General features: G+C 38.9%; 1 protein-coding gene and 1 pseudogene across 1 annotated transcript; both read right to left on the bottom strand.

Moving 5' to 3' along the window:
* Positions 1–271: 271 nt before the first annotated feature.
* LOC128011869 (L-rhamnose-binding lectin CSL2-like) lies at positions 272–3,408 on the bottom strand. The gene is made up of 9 exons (XM_052594638.1): positions 3,285–3,408; positions 3,174–3,197; positions 2,991–3,065; positions 2,783–2,918; positions 2,564–2,673; positions 2,406–2,450; positions 861–981; positions 659–771; positions 272–431 (listed from the first exon to the last, which is right to left on the bottom strand). Coding segments are annotated over exons 1-9 (672 nt in total). The 5' UTR covers positions 3,331–3,408; the 3' UTR covers positions 272–429.
* Positions 3,409–7,658: 4,250 nt separating this feature from the next.
* On the bottom strand, positions 7,659–21,094 carry LOC128011670 (L-rhamnose-binding lectin CSL3-like; annotated as a pseudogene).
* Positions 21,095–22,331: the final 1,237 nt, after the last annotated feature.

Raw genomic sequence — 22,331 nt, 5'->3', positions numbered from 1 at the left:
ACAGGTATTACAAGGAGAGGGTCACTTGTGAGGACGTAACCCTTGTCCCTATTTTTCAAAACGCTCAAAAGTTTTTTTTTTTTTTTTTTTTTTTGAGAAAGTAGAAATGCACAAAGTTTCCTGTGAGGGTTAGGATTAGGTGTAGGGCCATAGAATATAAAAATATAAAAACCATTACGCCTATGGAGAGTCCCCACTTTTCACAAAAACAAACAAGTGTGTGTGTGTGTGTGTGTGTGTGTGTGTGTGTGTATGAAGGAGGGGAGGCAGATTTCATTTCAACTGCCATTTATTTGTCTGAAGCTTTTTGAAATAAACAGTTTCAAAGCAGATTTCGAGGAAAGAGAAACAGATAAAATAGTGCTAAAGAAAAGGATGTGCTGCTTCTGCTCTTCCAGGCTGTTTCCTCACCGACTGAAGCAGATCATGCTCTGTAACATTTAGACAAATCAAGCATTGCAGCATTATTCTTTTCATTGAGTTTCTGAGTCAAAGTATACAATGAACCAACTTTATAAAGGTGCTGAAAATCAATCTAACCCGAAAATAACATTCATAACAAAAAAAACTACCATCTGTTTAATTTATTTCCCACTACTCTTATTTGTAAATAGAAAAATAAATCAACATCAGTAATAAGAAAAAACTTTTTACTCACAAGCGATTTTGCAAAAGTACATCACTTCCAGGTACTTATGGACTTTTTTACATGGATCAGCATGCAACGCCAAATTTGAAGCTTCAACATGACAAGACTTCTTTCCGTTGCACCTTACAAAGAAAAAAAATTCTTATTGCACTTTCATTTCCATTGTTTGATTTTTTAAGAGACTCTAGTTTGAATATTGTTTCGGCTGTACCTGGCACGCAAACGGGCAGTCTGATCAGAGTTACAGTGTGTTGTAGTTGCTGATTCATGAGGACAGGTTAAAAGATTCCGCCGTCCATAGTTGGCATGATGAACAGAAATAACACCCTTCTCTGAAACAGAAAAACTAACCTTGATGATAATTTCACAACACTGTAAAACGAACAGTGAAATTAATCAAATGAAATTAGTTGATTACACTCAAAAATAATGAAAGTTCACTGGACTTAATTTGAATAAGTTCTGTAAACTCAAAAAGAATTTGTAGTAAGGTGAACTTAAAATGATTGCGTTTTCTAGTTCCCAGCATGCTTTGCATCAGAAAACAAGGAAAATAAATGTAGAAATTAAGTGTTTTATTTGTGTGTTTTTACACAAGATTAACATAGAGGGACATAAGTTAGTACTTAAATGTTGTGTTATATTAGAATTTACCAAGGTTTCTGTTATGTTGGTTTTGTAGTGTTACTGTTGTCGAGAAGAGTAGTGCCTGTGGTTAAGCTGAGGATGGACAACAAAAGACTAAATTTGTGTGGATTTCCCACATTATAGGAGTTAAAAAGAAGGTACAATTTTGAGTGAATTACTCCCTAATTATAAGTAAAGAAATATAATTGTTTAAGATAACATTTAAATAAATTAAGGCAACTGGAAATGTAATTTTAAATTTTATGTAAACTTAAAACATTTAAAAACATCACTTACATGTTTTTGTTATTATATTATTATTATTTTTTTTTTTTTCAGTTCTGTGAACTTATTAGGGTTTACAGTGAAGTGATGGCTAACTACCATGCAAAATATGCTTTAAAAAAAAAAAAAACTTTTCAGTCTTTGTATTCCAAAGTTTCACATTTCATTAAACGTGTTACTTGCTGTTTTTTGTAATTATTTGTGAAACTTACTAGCTATTTCCAAATGAAAATTATCACTACGTTTTTTTAGTGTGTTGTTTCATTCACACACACAGTTTGGTTATTAATGAGAGTCGGCACACTGCCACCACTGCTCCCAAAGATCAATTTATTAAAAATAAACAAAAAACAATGCTTTGCTTATTTAAATAATCTTTGGGAGACTAAGTGGCAATGCGTTGATTCTTGTGTAATTATAGTGAAGTGCTTCATTTGATTGAGCACCTAAAGTTTTTGGATGTGCGCATATATTTTTGGTACATTTTGAACATTGTTGATTAAATAATATTGCATTTACATGCCAACTCATATTAACTCTCATTGGAGAGTTAGTAGACTGTCTGCATAATATTTGCTAACTCTATTTTGTGATAGTCTCCCAAAAGACATTCTACTGACTGTAAGTAACTTTGCAAGTAAACATCAATGTAAACATTAGTCAGCAGGATGTTAACAGGGCCATCAAAGTAAAGCAAAATCATTATATATATATATATATATATATATATTAACGAAAGTGACAACCACATTCACAACTTGACCCCTAAAGATTCAACATTTGTATAAAGAAGATTTAAAACACACACATGAAAAAAAAAAAAAAACTTTGAGATGATTCTTACCACAGGTAATGTTACTCTTGCTACCTTCACAAGTTATGTGCTGCTCTAGAATTATTTAGGTGGAAAATAGGAACAAGGGTCAGTAATGATCAGGGTCAACAAAAGGTTTTACCACATTATGAAATTAGGAAATTATGTATATCAATCCATTGACTTACTAGGTGTGTGACACTCATAAGACACTTGCAGGTATTTATAGGTCCCAACACAAGGATCAGAGAAAACTGAGTTCACTGCTTGAACAGAACAGCTTTTTTTCCCATTACACCTGATTCATGGACAGATAATCACAAGTACTTTACAATAAAGACACAGAAGTATTGCTGTTATTCCCACTCTTGCAAAGTATTAAAATCTGCTATCAATTAATTAATTACCGAACTGTCATCTTTTTGAGGGTTGTTTTTGAGGAGCATTTAACATTTGAGAGCTGCCCAGGTGGTTTCCCATCAGAGCATGTTTTGCCATCAGTCCGTCCATAGTTGGCACCAAGGACATGTATGTGTCCAGATTCTTACACACATAAAAAAAAAAAACATGAGAATCATTGTAAAGTTTAAACACATTATATGAGAAATTACTCACCACAACTGAGGGATGCAGATCGTCCTTCACAGGTCACTGATTGTTTTGCATTGCCACTTGCAGAGAGGAAACATGCTGTTTAGGTGAAAAGAAATAGCAAAGTAAAATTACTCCAAATAAATCATGACATTTTGTCCGTTACTGAAAATTGGGCCTTCTTTGTACATTAATGGGGCATCTTACCATGTTGACACAGCAACAGCAGCACTGTAAAATCAAACAGAAATAAATGGAAAAACTAGACAGAAAAAAAACTAACAAATTGAATTAAAGAAAGAAAAGAACAATGCATACAAGTGACTCCGCTTAGCTTTTGCATCAGCATGGTAGATTGGTACATGTGAACAAAAAGAAAATCTGTTCTTCAAAGTTACATTCATGTGCGGATGGTATTTAAAACAAACCCAGCGGATCTATCACCATCTGTTGACAACTGATAACAAAAGAGGAAATTACAATTACACTTCATAATCTTGATTTAAACGTTTTCATAAAAGGGTTCCCACTTCTCTTTAAAGTACTTGAAAGTGTCTGGAGCTGGTGTTCAGAAAAGAGTGGTATTCAGTCATATTGTTCTACGATATTATGGAAAATATTTAACCCATCAACTGCATTACGAAAACTACACGGTAAACATCCAGGTTGAATTGTATTCACTTGATAAACAGCTAATTCTCACATGATCTTACATAATATACAGTTGTGAAAGCCATGTTTCCCTGAGTCATGTCATCTTTTGGTGAATGTAAAAAAAATGATAAGCCTATGCCATGTGTAGAAATTTTTAGTTTGGCTGGCATCTTCCTCTGAAAGCTTGCTGAGATCATACGCATTCATACTTTGACCACAGATGTTTCTTCTTCTAGTGGTTTGTCTCAGACAAAGTTACTTCTTGCATTTCTTAATCTGAGTTTTAGATCTAAGCGATCACACTTTAACTGTTCCTATTTTGCAGTATTTTTTTTTCTTTATGTGTAAACATAAACATAAACACACACATTTGTATCATTGATGGTTCATGCATCTACAGCCACACTTACAATATGTGTGAATATCATTGCATTAGATATTAAACCTGGAATTTAAAGAAATAGGCTATGGCATAAGCAAACGATTCACAAAAAAACATGTATTTGTTAGATTTTAAGTTATTTATAAAACTATTCATATATATTTTTCAGAATTTCATGTTAGGACATATATACTTTGTGAGGACTTTATACAGCCACTAAAATCACTTTGACACCAGATCAAAGTCCCTTTAAGACTATATCTAAAGTCTTCTGACCTGATCATGTATTTGGATTGATATGTTGTTATTTTATACAATAACTTTCATTCATTTAAAATGTGACTTAACCCATTTTATCCCAAAATTTTCTCAGACATGAAAATATCAAAATTATGTGTTATAGTAACCCCTGGAAATAATCAATAATTTATTTATTTAATTATGTGTATTATTATTATTATTTTATGGAAAAGTGTGTGTTTTATGGCCAGTCACAATGGGATAATGTATACTGAAATTAAATTATTTTAAACATCTCAGCCCAGTTATTATATCATTTTAAACTGTTCCATCACATCAATTTTGTGAGTTTTGCACTTTTTTCTTGTATGGAGTAAGAAAAGTCATAAAATGCCTTGAAAAAACGCAAACTTTTGTTTAATTTGCAACTGTATCACACAAGGTTGATAAAGAATGTTAATATTTTGCCTGGACACATCATCAATTGCAATCACCTTTCTCTCATCACCTCATCAGTCTCCCACTATAAGAAAGGCATACACACACTACACACATCGCTGGTTATTGAATGTTTCTTAGTTTCTGTGTTTCTAGTTTCCCTAGTGGTGGGCAGAGCGAGTAGAGGTCTAGATGGTTTCAAAAATTCATACCTGAACCTGAAGAGACAATTTTACTTCTCCCTTCGCCCTTGTACCTGACTGTGATGAACAGTCAGGGATCGTGGAAGCTGGGGGGCCGCCCAGGCCTGGGCAACTTTTGAGGTCTGGTACAAATGATGACATACAAAAATACATTGGCATAAATACAAAGACCTGTTCGGCATTGCTGGGAACTCCCACAAACACGTGATAACCGTTTATGCCACAGGGAAAAACAAACTTTTGTTTTAACGTGCAAAGATCTTGTTAGGCGCTTGATCTTTACTTTTATGATTCCATTTGAATTTTGCTTGGTGCAGTGCCAGCAAGTTGCTGTGTGGCGTTCTGTACCTTTAATAGGCAAAAAAACCTGATATGAAGATATATGTGACTGATAAACAGATAAACTACCGGAGGTAGCACTGATTGGGTAGCAAAAGACCAAGATGGCAGCGCATACACATAACGAGGCTCAGAGTCTCTCCGGTTTGTGCAATTTTGCAGTATTTGTCCTGCTCATCTCGGGTCTGTTCATACTGAAACAGCTTTGTCTTAACATCGTACGACCGACAGGAGCTTTTGGATATTGGTGTTCACTTTTCCAACAGGTTTATCACCAATCCTCGACTCATCCCTGAGATCTCCAGAAAACCCGAGGCTATGCACTCTACCTGGCTGGTCGGAAGTGCGGCGTCAAGATCGTAAATAAAGGCGGGGGAGGGGCAGAGGTCAAAGAGCTAAGCTAAAGCTAACACCACTTTGGCTTTCTTTACTCAGCATTTTCATCGCTAATGTGTTAATATGTATTAAATTACTGGTGGTTATGTATATAGTAATCCTCTGTGAGTTTTCTTTGCAGTGCTCAATTGCAGCGTTTACTAAACACTCATCGATATTATGTCCAGCCGCTATAATAGACCTGATTCTGGCTTCATGCTTCCGGTATCATGTGGCCAGGTCATGGGTTTCTGTGGGAGACTTCTTGATCATCAGGCCCGACAAAGCACTGCAAAGAATTTCCTGGATGTCCGGCCAGGTCACCCTGAGGGGCTTCCTGGTCACCTGGATAGCCCTTCTTGCAGACGCATCGAGCGGGAAGCAGAGGTGACATTTGCAAGAATCTTCTTGTATATGCTGTCTCAGGTAGTGCTCCCCTTGACAGAGGTTTGTAAATTTAAGCTTGCCTCAAAAACTGTTGTGTGTGTAATTATAATTCCTACTACTCTAATTAGTAAATCAATTATAAGAATAAATGTTTTTACTCATAAACCAACATGCAGGAAAACAGCATTTTCACACATGCTGACATGATATATGGTTGTGAAAGGCAGTTGTGTCATCTTCTGGTGAATGTTAAAATATGAAATATCATGTGTATGTGAAATTTTAAGATTAGCAGACATCTTAATCTGAAATCTGGGTGAGATCTTACCTCAGATGTTTCTTCATGTAGCGGTTTGTTTCAGACAAAGTTACTTTTAGTTTTAGCAGTTGTCAGTCTGAATTTTATATCTAAGCAATCAGACTTTATTCACACTTTATTTATGCGATCACAAACTCTATTCCCATTTTGCAATATTAATTTTTATCACTGGTTTTTCATGTATCCACAGCCATATACTTAAAAATGTGTAAACCTCACCCCCCCCAATAATTGTGTTAGGTATAAAATAATAAATTTTTCAAAATATAATCTAATACTTACTAATTGAGGAAACATTTTCTTTGCTATACTTGCTGTGCAAAAATTTCAGTAAAATCAAAAACTAAAAAAATTATCAATTGATCGCTTTTACATGGATTTCAAGTGAAATGCATTATTTGCTTGATTGAACCATAATGCTTTCATCAGAATTTCATTTGATCCACATCATCAGCATTAGTTTATACCCGGATACCATGGTAACCAGATAACCTCAGGATGCAATGACAACATGGGGCGCTGGTAATTTATCCATAACTGGGCTAAACTGCATCGTTTCAAGGAACTAGGACCCGTAAGTTACAACAACCACACGATGAGTATGCAGAAAGGCACAGCAGTTAATAAGTTATAGAACAAGTTATTCCCCAGGTGGGCACTACTTATTATTATTATTATTTATTCTTTGCCTGTTTTAATAGACGGCCACCCCTTCACCACAGAAATACCAGCAGGACTGGACTTGGTCTAAAGTGTGTCCTCCTGGAAAAGCACCATTCATTAGTACCACTGCAACAATTAGACATTCAAATACAGATTCCAGTTCTGGGTATGATTATTTTTAAGATTTGACTATAAGTGTATCTTGTAATAAATGTGTGTTCTAGTAATGAAAAGCAGCTACTCTAGTAGTTCTCAGACTTTTTGGCTGCAGGGCCCACACTAACGATAATTGAAGACTGGGCCCCTTGACTTTTGCAGTTGTTTATGTTACTGAATAAAGATTAGAGATAAGGATTTTGAATATTTTACCCTCATTTTCTACCTGATAAAATATTTTAGAGCTTGGTAAATGTATATTGATAAGAAAAATGTCTATAAAGATTTTATATTTTATTCATTTGCATATTTCTACCATATTTTTCAGATGTGCAAAACAGTCTGTTCTTCTACATGAATCAAATATTAGTAACGTGATGGAGCACTGTAGCTGTAACTTCAAGGGGCACAATGTGATTATCGCGTGCTAAAAAGTCATCATCCATCCTAATCAGCTGATGTAGAAGTAGCCGAGTCAATTTTATTTTTTTTTGCTTCTCACTTTGGGCTTTTTAACTGGCCGAAGATAAGGGTTGTCAAACCATGTTTTCCTCATGGGCCTTCCCTGAAGGCACAACACCACCAGGCAGCAGCAATACATTCTACTTATCTGCACTTTGGTCATCCTATAAAGGAAAAAAAAACATTAATTATGATTATTATTAAAAATAATAATCATAATAAGTAATTCTATTAAAAAGGTAATTATTAAAATAAAATAAAGCACATACACACACACACACACACACATACCCCAACCCATTTCGACCAGTGTGATGACCACATCAGAGAGTGTAGGGGAACTTCTAGCCGTGTGCTCACAGGTTGCCTTCGCACAACTTTCAACCTCAGTTATCTATCAAAAGATAATCAGACTCTTGATATAGAAAACACATACAATGAAACATGTTTGTTATGTATTCAAAATAAAAACAATTACTTAAATATGACATTTATATAAACACATATACGTGTATATAATAGTATATAATATCTTACAGGTGACTTGCATGAGATAAGTGAAGGACTTACAGCTCTGCATCATCTCAGTGAGTGTCTCCATCGCTGCTTTCTCAGCGCTCTCGAAGCCACACTCTGTCAGCAGAGAGCTGACCACCACCTGCAGCGTGCGTCTCCGAGCCAGCTGATAGTTCTCTGTTGGACTTGTGCTGGTCTTACTGCTCCCCGAGCGCTGCAATTATTAATCAAAAGAACAGAGTATTAAATATCAGGATGTCCAATTGCAAATGTTTGACTCCCTCAAAACCAAGCTTTGGTTGCTGCTATTTAGGGATCTAATCAAAAAGATTATACAAGCATAAATGTTTTGCTGGTCTTCAAGACTGGGAGACCAGTTTAAATCAGCTAAGACCTTTTTCAGGGATAGTGATGGCTAATAAGCATTTTTGGACATCATAAGTGTGTTCCAGCAGCATGACTGGGCAGCAGAGGAGCACTTGTTGCACTGTAAAAAATTTCTTGTTGTTTTTACAAAAACTTTTTGGCAGCTGTGGTTGCCAGAATAATTTTGTAAAAATACAGAAAACTGTAAACACATTTACATCAAAAACTGTTAATTTTACAATATAAAGCTGTAATTTACAAACAAGAAAATGTGAATATAAACCAGTAAATTCAACAACACACAAAATTAAATCTGTTTTGTACCTTGAAAATACTGACAACCACCATAATAATAAAGATGGTACTGTATAAGAGAAAGCCACATGAAGTATCAAAGCTCATCAAAAGTATAGCTTCACCACAAGCAGAAGTATATATTAACATATAGAAGGTGCACATTTATGGAAACACAAAACACCATCATGGTAACACACGTGATACTTAAATAATGCAAAAAACTTTCATTAAGCAACAGAAGATGTAACATAAAGCTCAAATGTACATAACTGATAACAAGAACTATTTAAAAACATGATTATTTAAACAAAATACTTTCAAACGTGGAGTGTCACGCAGGGAATTCTGGGAATATCAGTTTACAGTTTTAGACTGTAAATTATACATTGAATTGTTCTTTTTTTACTTCTAAAAGCTGTATAATTAACAGAATTTTACTGTAAATTTACATTAAATGCTTTGTTAGATCTTTTACAGTTTTTCCCTGTATATAGTACGGGAACTTACTGTTAACCTATTATCAGTTTTTTTCCGTAGCGTTTTTACAAAATTTTACAGTTAAAATTACACTTATTTTTTACAGTGTGGCTTATTAATCATAATTTTCACATATCATGCTTTATTATTACTGAGGCAAGAAAAAGGTAGTGGTCCCTTTAAGGGCTGGGCAAGGGATTTTGAAGTTCTCACAATATTGTATAATATAACATTTGGTCTTGCCCTTTGAGAAGCATTTCAGGAGTTGGGAGAACTGCCTGCCTGTGTTGTATAAGCTTTCTGTCCACCCTTTCCATACAGGTTTCCATTCTGTCACGGTAGGGTTTAGATGAAACACAAAGAGAGGGTGGATCCAAGTGCAGGTAAGGGATTTATTTAAACGGAAGGGTAAATACAAAATAAACAGTCATGAGAGACAAACAAAAACCAAAAGAGGGAACCGGATGAAACGGGGAACTCAGAAGAACAAGAAGGTAGAGGAAGTCTCGGGGAACGAGAGCATGAGACACATAGGGTAAGGACTCCATCAAGACAACAGAGAAAGACAGCTCTATATAGGGAAACTAATGACAGAGAATTGTCAACACCTGTGCGATTCTAATTGGAGTGCAATTACTGTGAAGACACAACCAGACTAGCGGAATTAAAGTGCCTATGGTGAAGTGCCTAAGGGGAAGTGAGCTCACTAGGGAACACCCAGGAAAACAAAGACTGGCAGCGTGACATTACCCCCTCCCCTACGGAGCAGCTACCAGATGCTCCACCTAAACCCAGGAAAACCCCAACAGAAAAAGAGGCAGGAGGGAGGTGGAACGGCGGCGGACCAGGGGGAGGGACGGAGGGACAGAAAACAGGGACAGGAGCAACCAGGAGAAATGGAAAGGTGCAACCCAAAACAAGGAGTCCAGGAGGGAGGCGGACAGGTGGAGGCTCAGGGGGAGGGAAGGAGGGCCAGACTAAACTAAAAGGAACAGACAGAAACAGAACTCAAAAAACACAAAACATAAGTCCATGAAGGACATGTTGAGGCGTCCACCAGGACGGAGCAGATGACCACCACAGCCGTGTGGTCAAGGCCAGAGCCCTCCAGGGCGGAGCGGAAGACCACCACGGCCTTGTGGTCAAAGTCAAAGCCCTCCCGGGCGGAGCGGAAGACCACCACGTCCTAGTGGTCGAGGCCGGAGTCCACCAGGGCGGAGCAGAAGACCACCACGTCCTCATGGTCACCGCCAGAGTCCCCCAGAGCGGAGCGGACGACCACCACGTCCTCGTGGTCACAGCCAGAGTCCCCCAGGGCGGAGCGGACGACCATCACGTCCTCGTGGTCACCGCCAGAGTCCCCCAGGGCGGAGCAGAAGACCACCACGGCCTTGTGGTCACCGCCTCGGGAACTGTATCAGGCACCGCCTCGGGAACAGCCTCGGGCACCGCCTCGGGAACAGCCTCGGGCACCGCCTCGGGCACCGCCTCGGGCACCGCATCGGGCACCGCCTCGGGAACCGCCTCGGGCACCGCCTCGGGCACCGCCTCGGGCACCGCCTCGGGCACCGCCTCGGGCACCGCCTCGGGCACCGCCTCGGGAACTGCATCGGGCACCGCCTCGGGAACAGCATCGGGCACCGCCTCGGGAACAGCATCGGGCACCGCCTCGGGAACAGCATCGGGCACCGCCTCGGGAACAGCATCGGGCACCGCCTCGGGAACAGCATCGGGCACCTCCTCGGGAACAGCCTCGGGCACCGCATCGGGCACCGCCTCGGGAACAGCATCGGGCACCGCCTCGGGAACAGCATCGGGCACCGCCTCGGGAACTGCATCGGGCACCGCCTCGGGAACTGCATCGAGCACCGCCTCGGGAACTGCATCGGGCACCGCCTCGGGAACAGCATCGGGCACCGCCTCGGGAACAGCATCGGGCACCGCCTCGGGAACTGCATCGGGCACCGCCTCGGGAACTGCATCGGGCACCGCCTCGGGAACAGCATCGGGCACCGCCTCGGGAACAGCATCGGGCACCGCCTCGGGAACAGCATCGGGCACCTCCTCGGGAACAGCCTCGGGAGCTGCATCGAGCACCGCCTCGGGAACTGCATCGGGCACCGCCTCGGGAACAGCATCGGGCACCGCCTCGGGAACAGCATCGGGAACAGCCTCGGGAACTGCATCGGGCACCGCCTCGGGAACTGCATCGGGCACCGCCTCGGGAACTGCATCGGGCACCGCCTCGGGAACTGCATCGGGCACCGCCTCGGGAACTGCATCGGGCACCGCCTCGGGAACAACATCGAGCACCGCCTCGGGAACAGCATCGGGCACCTCCTCGGGAACAGCCTCGGGCACCGCATCGGGCACCGCCTCGGGAACAGCATCGAGCACCGCCTCGGGAACAGCCTCGGCCTCCGGAGCAGCAGCGGGCACCGCATCGGGAACGACCTCGGCCACCGCCCCGGCCTCCGGAACAGCAACGGGAACTGCATCGGCCTCCAGAACCGCAGCGGGCACCGCATCGGGAACAGCCTCAGCCACCGCCTCCGAAACAGCAGCGGGCACCGCATCGGGAATGGCCTCATGGATGGCAGCGGCCCGCTCGGGAACGTTCTCCGGGTCCTGAGGAACAGTAGCTGCCTGTCTCCTCCTCCGCCCTCTACGATGGAGAGTCGGTGGCGTTGAGTCGGCCATCTTGTGCTGTGGTGCTGGGCTGGCAGCCATCCTGGGCTGTGGCGCTAGGCTGGCGGCCATCTTGGGCTGTGGCGCTAGGCTGGCGGCCATCCTGGGCTGTGTCGCTAGGCTGGCGGCCATCTTGGGCTGTGGCGCTAGGCTGGCGGCCATCTTGGGCTGTGGCGCTAGGCTGGCAGCCACCTTGGGCTGTGGCGCTAGGCTGGCGGCCATCTTAGGCTGTGGCGCTAGGCTGGCGGCCATCTTGGGCTGTGGCGCTAGGCTGGCGGCCATCTTAGGCTGTGGCGCTAGGCTGGCGGCCATCTTGTGCTGTGGGGCTGAGTTGGCAGCAATCTTGTGCTGTGGGACTGAGCTGGCGGCCATCTTGTGCTGTGGCGCTGAGCTGGCGGCCATTTGGTGCCGCTGTACAGGACTGGCGGCCATCTGGTACCACGGCGCTGGCTCAGCCGATCTGCATTTCCCCTCTCCTCTCGGGACATCTTGGGGAAATGGCCGCCCCCATCCGAATCTCGGATCGATGGGAGGCCACAGTGGCGATCGCTGCCGGACCTCCTCTCGACCGCTTGCTCCGGAGCGACCTCCCCTGGTCCCCCGGAACACCACTAGGCGAGAGCCCTCAAAACCATTACGCTTGCTGGCTGATGAGTACATGGCAGCAGACATACCGCTGGATCCTTGAGGATGGAGTCCTTCTGTCACGGTAGGGTTTAGATGAAACACAAAGAGAGGGTGGATCCAAGTGCAGGTAAGGGATTTATTTAAACGGAAGGGTAAATACAAAATAAACAGTCATGAGAGACAAACAAAAACCAAAAGAGGGAACCGGATGAAACGGGGAACTCAGAAGAACAAGAAGGTAGAGGAAGTCTCAGGGAACGAGAGCATGAGACACATAGGGTAAGGACTCCATCAAGACAACAGAGAAAGACAGCTCTATATAGGGAAACTAATGACAGAGAATTGTCAACACCTGTGCGATTCTAATTGGAGTGCAATTACTGTGAAGACACAACCAGACTAGCGGAATTAAAGTGCCTATGGTGAAGTGCCTAAGGGGAAGTGAGCTCACTAGGGAACACCCAGGAAAACAAAGACTGGCAGCGTGACACATTCAGAAAGTGCGCAGAGTCTTGCATGCACACTTACCACTTTTTTTTACCACTGGTTTTAGAAAGTATGCAAAGTGTTAGGGGCAAGGGCTAAACTGAAGGAAAGTACATGGAATTGATACGCTTTGCCCTCTAAAGCGAATCTGAGGTACTTCCTGTGTCTCTTGATGATCTGAATATGAAAGTATACATCCTTAAGATCGATCGTGACAAATCAATAGTTTGGTTGAATCTGAGACAGAATAGATTTTACTGTAAACATCTTGAATTTGACTGTCCTGAGTGCAAGATTTAAATGGCGTAAATCCAAACTGGGTCATGAGCCGCCATCTTTTTTTTTTTTTTTTTGGCACAGCAAAATATCGGCTGTAAAAACCTGACTCCATCTGAGAGGGGTTTAGATGACATTGTAAGTTTATTGAATCGTTACATCCAGATATGCTACTAGTTTTTGCTGATCATGCTGATTTGTCCACAGTAAAGTTCAGCCGATGTCTTTTTTTTTTTTTTTTTTTTTTTTTTGTCTAGTTAAATTCAATTTTGAAGTTAAAGTCAATTACTCAGCGATTCTTTTGAAACTCTTTTTCACTTAAAGTTTGGTTCATTCATTAAACAAATCTATTGTATAATTTGGACAACTGTGCCAGTTGTTTTGGCTACTTTTATTATGTGTTTGGTGTTTTTTCATTCGTTTTGAAGCTTTGAATGCAGCATGAAACAGCATGGAATCCCATTCATTGTATTCAAATGTATTCAGTTTCAAAGCATTTTTAAAGAAAAGAGAAACAGAAATAATACTGTTTACTCACCAACTGATGCATCAGCAAGATCATGCTCTGTGACATTTAGACAAATCAAGCCTTGCAGCATTATAGTTTTCACTTAGATTCTGAGTCAAAGTATACAATGAACCAACTTTATAAAGATGCTGAAAATCAATCGAACCCTCAGAGAAACAAAAACTGTTAAAACTAATCAATGCCACGTCATTTTTTATTTATTCCCCACTACTCTTATGTGAAAATAGAAAAATAAATAAACATCAGTAATAAGAATACTTTTTTACTCACAAACGATTTTGCAAGAGTACGTCACTTCCAGGTACTTATAGACGCCTACACACGGATCAGATAACTCCAAATTTGAAGCTAGTACGACAAGACTTCTTTCCCTTGCACCTTACAAAAAAAAAAAAATCTTATTGCACTTTCATTTTTTGTACATTTTCCATTGTTTGATTTTTAAGTGACTGTAGTCTGATCATGTTTCTGCTGTACCTGGAATGCATACAGGCAGTCTGATCAAAGTAACAGTGTGTTGTAGTTGCTAATTTATGAGGGCAGGTTACATGATCCCTGGCATTATGAACAGAAATAACACCCTTCACTGAAACAGAAAAACGTTGATGATAATTTCACAATTGATAACTAACTAATATGCAAAATATGCTTTACAAAAAAAAAATACAGTTTCAGTCAATGTATTTCAAAGTTTTACATTTAATTAACGTGTTACTTGCTTTGTTTTTGTTTTTTGTTTTTTTGTATTATTTGTGAAACTTACTAGCTATTTCCAAGTGAAAATGATCACTAAGTTTTTTAGTGTGCTGTTACATTCACACACACAGTTTGCTTATTAATGAGAATTGGCACACTGCCACTACTGCTCCCAAAGATTAATTTCTAAAAATAAAATAAAAAACGGGAAAAAAACAATGCTTTGCTTATTTTTATAAATATCCTTTGGGAAACACATGTTTTTGGGAACATGTTTTGATGGATGTAAACATTACTTAGTCAACAGGATGTAGAAGGGGTCATCAAAATAAAGCAAAACCATATGGTTATGAAATAACAAACTGAATTAAAGAAAAAAATCTGGGCTTCAAAGTTACATTCAAGGCGGCAGTGGCTCAGTGGTTCATGTAGGTTGTCTACAAACCAGAAGGTTGGTGGTTCAATCCCTCGCTCCATCTGACCAAGTGTTGAAGTGTCCTTGAGCAAGACACCTAACCTCAGCTGCTCCCGACAAGCTGGATGGTGCCTTGAATGGCTGACACTGCTGATGGGTGAATGTGAGGCAAGTTGTGAAGTGCTTTGGATGGCCATGGGGTCTGTTGAAAGTGCTATATAAATGCAGTCCATTTACCATTCATGTGCAGATGGTATTTATAACAAACCCAGAGGATCTATCACCCTCTGTTGACAACTGATTAGAAAAGAGGAAATTAAAGTTACCCAGGCATGTTTCCCTGAGTTGTGTCATCTTTTGGTGAATGTTAAAAAATGATAAGCCAATGCCATGTGTAGAAATTTTGAGTTTGGCTGGCATCTTCCTCTGAAAGCTTATACTGAGATCATACGCATTCATACTTTGACCACAGATGTTTCTTCCTCTAGTTGTTAGTTTCAGACAAAGTTACTTCTAGCTTTCTTAATGTAAATTTTATGTCTAAGCGATCACATTTTAACTGTATAAACGGTGTTCATGCAGTATTTATTTATTTTTCCTTTATGTGTAGAACACAAACACAGACATTTGTATCATTGATGGTTCATGCATCTACAGACACACTTAAAGAGCCACACGATGGGAAATCAAAAATTACCTGTATTACAGTGTATGATGTAGCTGTCCATCTGTGTAAACAATGTGCAAAGTAATTAAACCAAAAAGTACACGATTTATAAAGTTATTGGCTTCTAAAGTAAAGAGTCGACTCTGAATCGCTGAAACAAGTCGTTATAGATTTCAAATCTTTTGCCCATCTCTATGTACGTCACTAGGAGCACTTTGCATAATAATCTCCGCCTACCGTGTTGGGAGAAACGGAACTCTGAGCTGCCCCACCCCCCACACAGACGCTCTGGTTGGTGTGAAAGCATCATGTCGAGGAGACCATTTGTTTTATTTTCACTGCCAAAGAATGAAGATCAGGAGAACCAATGGCTAAAATTCATTTTCACCACAATACCAGAGCAGTACAACAAATCCTTGTTGTGTTCACAACATTTCACTGATGACTGGTTTTCTAATCTCGGCGAGTACAGCGGGATTTTTCAAAGCGTTTGGCCATAAAAGAGGGTTCATTACCAACTTAATTTAGAACAACGAGCATCTCCGAATCACAACGCGAAGTATGATTATGAAGTTATGTGTTTGTTTTCTCCAGAGCGTCTTATCAGTATGTGTGCTGTCTGCAGCCTGTCTGCGCTGATCGTCATGTACAAACACGTCATTAAAATGAAGTGTAACTCCGTGAATACTCATCGAAGAAACATGAGAGAGATATCTATAGAAAGCTTGACATGTCTACTTTAAAACTAAACAAGTGCTGCTGAAAACAGATATTCTGTGATAAAGTAATCCATATGAAAACAACGCAATGTCTGTTTTTCATGTCTCCCTTCTAATGTGACCACGCCCCCGCGCTGAATGCGCTATTCAGATTCAAGCTGAAAGCGTGCGGTTTGAATACACCCACACAGAAGAAAAAGCAGCGAGACTGTTCAAGTTTTTTATTTTACTGTTTGCTTCGCGGTGAGAGGAATAAGACATAATTCACCCCAAACAGATGCTAACGCATAGTTTACCTTGGAGGTGTGTACGGAACAACCAATTCAAACTGCTTATGTAAGTTGACCAATCAGAACACAGTATGCTACCGAAAGGTGGGGTTTAAGGAAACTGAATCTTTTGAACAGCTTCGTGCGAACCGTTTGGGGATCTCTGAGAATTGAGGTAATTTTAAAATGATATTTTGACAAAATGACAATGTTTTTTAACCTTGGATGGATTTAAACCTGTTGTACAGGACTTATAAACAGGGATAGGAAGCTTAGAATTTTCATCTTACTGGCTCTTTAAAAGATGTGTGAATACCATTGCATTAGATATTGTACCTGGAATTTAAAGAAATATGCTATGGCACTTTATAAACAAATGATTTAAAAAAAAAATTGCTCTTAGATTTTAATTTATTTATACAAATATTCATATATATTTTTCAAAATTTCATGTTAGAACATGTATACTTTTGAGGACTTTATACATCCATTAAAATCACCTTGACACCAGACCAAAGTCCCCTTAAGACTATATATGAAGTCTTCTGACCTGATCATGTATTTGGATTTATATGTTGATATTTGATAAAATAACTTTCATTCACGTGAAGTGTGACTTTACCCATTTAATCCCAAACCTTTGAAAACATAAAAATAATGTGTTATTAGTAACCCCTGGAAATAATCAATAGTTACTTTTTTTATTTGTATTTTTTATGGAAAAGTGTGTTTTATGTCTGGTCACAATTGTGACCACAGAGATAGTGTATACTGAACTTAAATTATTTCTGCAGTCGTCAAAAAATCTTATACACACACACACACACATTAAGATACAAAAAAGTGTTATCCCACGTGTCACTATTGTTTCTATCAACATGTTTACTTATTCTGTGTCCACACTCAACAAAACAGAATAATTGTGAATTCATATATTAATACTAGACACCTTAAAAATAATATGTACCAAAAATCTTTGTCATATATTTATGTTAACATACTTTACTATTCTTTTGTTTTGGAGCTTTGAAGCAGCCATCATCTTCTCATGGTGCAAACAGGCAGTGCGATACTTTGATAAAAAAAAATTGATAAGGCTATGTCAAGTATTGTTTCTATTTTAGTTTTAATGAAAAACCAAGGGACCCCCCTTAGGGTCATTTTTGGGGCCCTATGGGGGTGGTTCTTGATGTCCCAGACCCCCATGCAATTCGAACACTGATGATAACTAATAAGTTATTAAATGTTTAAAATTATCCATAACATCGCTGCTCCCCCTTTGAGAAAATTTGTCACATTAAATTCGGAGAGAATTTCTAGAGCCACACGGTCGACAGTCAGAGTAGAGTGCAGCGTTCCAAAACGTAGAACCACATATGGTCAACAATATTTTTTTTATAAAGCAGCGAACCTTTGGAATATTCTTCCAAACTATAGTACATTTACACGCCTGACCAAACAGTGGTTATTATTAAAGCAAACCTGTACGCACTGAATTGACTGTGATATGAACAATGTAAATTCTGAGTGAGTGAGTGAGTGAGTGAGTGAGTGAGTGAGTGAGTGAGTGATTCCTGAAGTGGAGTGTGTTTTTATGATGTGAGTGAAGTAATGATTTTATGTATTATTCTGTATATATTTTATGAACTTGTACATAGGGCCTATAACATCTACCTGTCCAGGCACTGTGGGTGGAAATTTGCATTTTTTGCTATAACCTGGCACATGGCATCTCTTCTTTTTTAGACTAATGTTTTTTCTGTGCATTGTCCCTGATCAAATAAAAAAAATAATTCAAAATTCAAATTCAAGTATCGCAGTATATATGCGTCCGAAAGTCGGACTCCAAATGAAGAATTATTTTGAGGTTAATATAGCAAAGAAAAACTGTTCAGCTTCCGGAAAATTCTTGTCTATTTTCATCTGGGCCTATTTCAGGAATGGGCCTGCTGCAGCCACCTTAATCTGTGTCACGGTTGGTAAACCGTGATCTCGGGGTTTTTCACTATGTGGGTGAAGTCTGTGTGTTACGCGTCAGCACTGATTGTTTCATGTGGGCGTCTCCGCTAATTGTCATCAGAAATAGCTGTCACTCATTACTCATCCCTATATTTTCCTGTCTAGTGTCTTGTGTTTGTCAGAGCGTTGTTCCCTGTTACTCGTCAGATGTTTTGCTCTCTTGTGTGTTTCTGCGTTTTGGATGTCCGTGTCTCCCCGGAACCCCGTCCACTCTTTGCATCACACCATCGGATCATCACTTACCTCTTGGCTCGCTTCCCCGCAGTTCCTATGTCACCCTCTCCTGCTGCCAACTCTTCACCGCACTTCGGATCCTCCACTCACCTACCTCTTCCTGGACTGTGTATCCCCGGCCAAGTATCATCTGTGTTTACATCTTCATGTACTGTGTCATTCTTATAGTTAAATATTCATTATCTCGCACTTGCTTCCTGCCACTCTTTTCACCAGTCGTTACAATCCGGCCCTGATTCCAGGCTGTCAATAAAACTTAGCTAAGTCAGACAGAATTGTTTTAGTGCACAAAACTTATTTTTATTGTGCTTTTTACAGACAAATTGTTACAACACTGTTTTAAAAGAAATACAAAATTAAATAATAAACTATTATGTTTTGTATTCTTCTACAAGAATTTGAGTTGTTCTCCCTCCAGATCTCTTGATTGTTCTCAATGGGGTTTGTTGGTACTGAGTTTCAGTTCAGAGTAGAGAGCGTTTTATTTCTTTTTATACAGTTTGATGTTCAACTGCATTAGTTACATTTACACAAAAGTGTGTCTGACAGATTTATCTAAAAGAGACACAGATAATCTAACAGAGAGAATTCCACACACAAAAAACACCTCAAAAACAAAAAGAAAATTTAAATGAAATTGTACTACACGTATAGAAAATGAAGCCTTTTTGGATAATAACTTGGTTAATAAACAAATCTGAATCTATATGTTTATATATATATATATATATATATATATATATATATATATATATATATATATATATAATATTATTATATTGAATTAATATTTCCTAAACTAAAAACAAGATTAGCAACAACTATTCCTATATCTTTATAACTTTATAAGAAAGAAAAAAAAAGTTTTCTTTTCATACAAAACATACTGTATAGAATACATTTATGTGACAGTGTAGTCACTAAATTATACAAATACATCACTTCCAGGATCAGTAGCACTTATTTGGATTAGTATTTGTTATCATCTACATAGTATGTCTCAAGCTAAATAATGTTATGATTAATAATCAACTTCAAAATGTATCTTTTAGACACAGACATATTGCACATCCAGGTATTTATAAGTCCAAGCACAAGGATCAGAGAAAACTGAGTTCACTGCAGGAACAGAACATCTCTTTCTTGCATCACATCTGGACAGACAATGACAAGTACTTCAGAATAACTTTCATATTCCATTGATATGAGAATTATATTTTTCTTGCTCTTGGTAAAAGTATGCATAAAATTAAATTGCAAACAAACTATTTTCTCTGCTATTTGTTAATCATACCGATAAGACATTATATGCAGGGATGATCTTTGGAAGCAGTTCATATTTGAGGTGTGAACATCTGACATCCCCCGAGTGCATGTTGTGCGATCAGTCCGCCCATAGTTGGCTTTAATGACCTTTATTAGTCCCAAAACTGACACAAAAAAATATATTATAATAATTAATCAATCAATTCCTTCCGGGTTCTCTCGTATGGTCCTATTTAGGCACAAAAGACCAAATATATAACTTAGAAATTACTGGATTACTCACCACAGCTGAGGCGCATAGATTTTCCTTCACAGACCACTGCTCTTTTTGCTTCTACTCCTGCAGGGAGGAAACATGCAAGAAGATAATACAATTACTTAATTTTGTTCTGTACTTGAAAGTTTGTACCATATATAGTAAACTAGCATTCTTACCTTGCTGACACATAAAGAGCAGCACTGAAAGTCAAAATCACAAGAAACCAATTGAAACACTAAATTGAACATCTGAAATCATTGAAGTTAAAGGATTACTCCACTTCCAGAAAAGAAGGAAATTAACATTCTGGAAGTGAAGTAACCTTTTATATCATAAATGAATACTTACAAATGATCCAGATTAGCTTTTGCACCAGCATGTTGAATTTGTGAACAGAAGGAAACTGGCGGAAAACTGAAAAGAAGAGGTGTGTGCACATTGTATTTATAATACACACAGATCCATTATCATCTGTAAAAAACAGATAACAAATCTTTTGTTGATTGTTAACCTGTTTGATTGTAAATTGCAGATGTTTTATGATTCTATATTGTCCCATTTTACTGTTTATGATCATATGTTCAATCACCTTTAAGACCCAACTGAGACTCCAAACAAATTCCAGAAGTTGTTCTTGTTGTGGAATTGTATGATTTTACACGTTCACACTCGTAGAGCTTTCCCAGACCATGTTCTGTGGTCATCCCAAGTAAAGTGTTTCTGATCTGGTTTCTGGAGTTACACCAACACAATTCTGTCATGAAGAGATTTGCATTGTAATGGACAAAGCAAGAGCGATGTACAGTATTTGGTCTTGGCAGAATAGATCTACAAGTACAGAGACTTGTTACTGCCATTATAGCCACAGACATGCTGTTTGCTGCACATACATGAACCCCCCCCCCCCAAAAAAAAAAAAAAATTAGTATAGGAGACACAAGAAACCACATTTTATATGTGTTTCCTGTTACCATCTGCTCTGTTATAATAAATATATAAAATAAATAATAAATTTTACTTCCTTATGCCTGGCCTTTTTATCAGTAGATAAAGTTTTGTGATCTTTGATTGGTCATAAAAGTGTTTTTTTTAACCCGGAAATCTCAAATACTATGGCCTTTATATACTATGAGTATTGAGCATTTCAGAATATTTATCTGCATGTTTTGACCATATATTGTACTTTTACCATTTTGATTAGCAATACAATGACAAAAACACCTGCTCAGTGAAGATCAATAAACTGCCCAAATTACAACTGACAAGAGCTTTTATAGTATTTTATATACTTCTGTACATATTATATTTATTTTCCTATAAAACATATAACTGGGCATTTTTATATAGTTCTAATCAACAATATATTTGATTATAGATTTATTTCAACCCATTAAATGTTACTGTAATAAGCTGTGTCATGTTATATGATTGTTCAAAGGACATCAGTGTGTGTGAAGGAGGAGAGGCAGATTTATTTTTAACTGCATTATTTAGATTAAGCTTTTTTTGGGTGGGGGGGGTAAAAAACTGTTTCAAAGCAGCTTTAAAGTAAAGAGAAACAGAAATAGCATGCTAAAGAAAAGGCTGTTTCATCACCGACTGATGCAGATCATGCTCTGTGACAGAGATCAAACATTGCAGCTTTATAGATTTCATTAAGATCTCTAAGTGAAAGTTGTGAATCATGTAATGAATCAACTTTATAAAGATGTTGAAAATCAATCCAACCCTTGGAGAAAATAATTGTTTTAATTTATTGAAAACTGTGATGAGTGTGTGTGTGTGTGTTTAATATAATTCCTAGTAAATCAATAATAACAATAAATGTTTTTACTCACAAACCCAGCATTTTCTCACATGCTGACATGATATATGGTTGTGAAAGGCAGTTGTGTCATCTGGTGATTGCTAAAATATGATATATCATGTGAATGTGAAGTT

This window comes from Carassius gibelio, chromosome B23, assembly GCF_023724105.1.
Source record: "Carassius gibelio isolate Cgi1373 ecotype wild population from Czech Republic chromosome B23, carGib1.2-hapl.c, whole genome shotgun sequence".
NCBI lineage: Eukaryota > Metazoa > Chordata > Actinopteri > Cypriniformes > Cyprinidae > Carassius > Carassius gibelio.
This window is presented reverse-complemented; position numbering and strand designations above follow the sequence as displayed.

What these genes read in the sequence shown, in the direction of transcription:
- LOC128011869 (XM_052594638.1), bottom strand. Translation starts at nt 3,330, where the DNA reads ATGTACCAATCTACCATGCTGATGCAAAAGCTAAGCGGAGTCACTT. An exon ending in ATCTGCATCCCTCAGTTGTG is followed by an intron (nt 2,919 to 2,990) that starts GTGAGTAATTTC and finishes TATGTGTGTAAG; the next exon opens with AATCTGGACACATACATGTC. An exon ending in CAAGAGTAACATTACCTGTG is followed by an intron (nt 982 to 2,405) that starts GTAAGAATCATC and finishes TTTCTGTTTCAG; the next exon opens with AGAAGGGTGTTATTTCTGTT.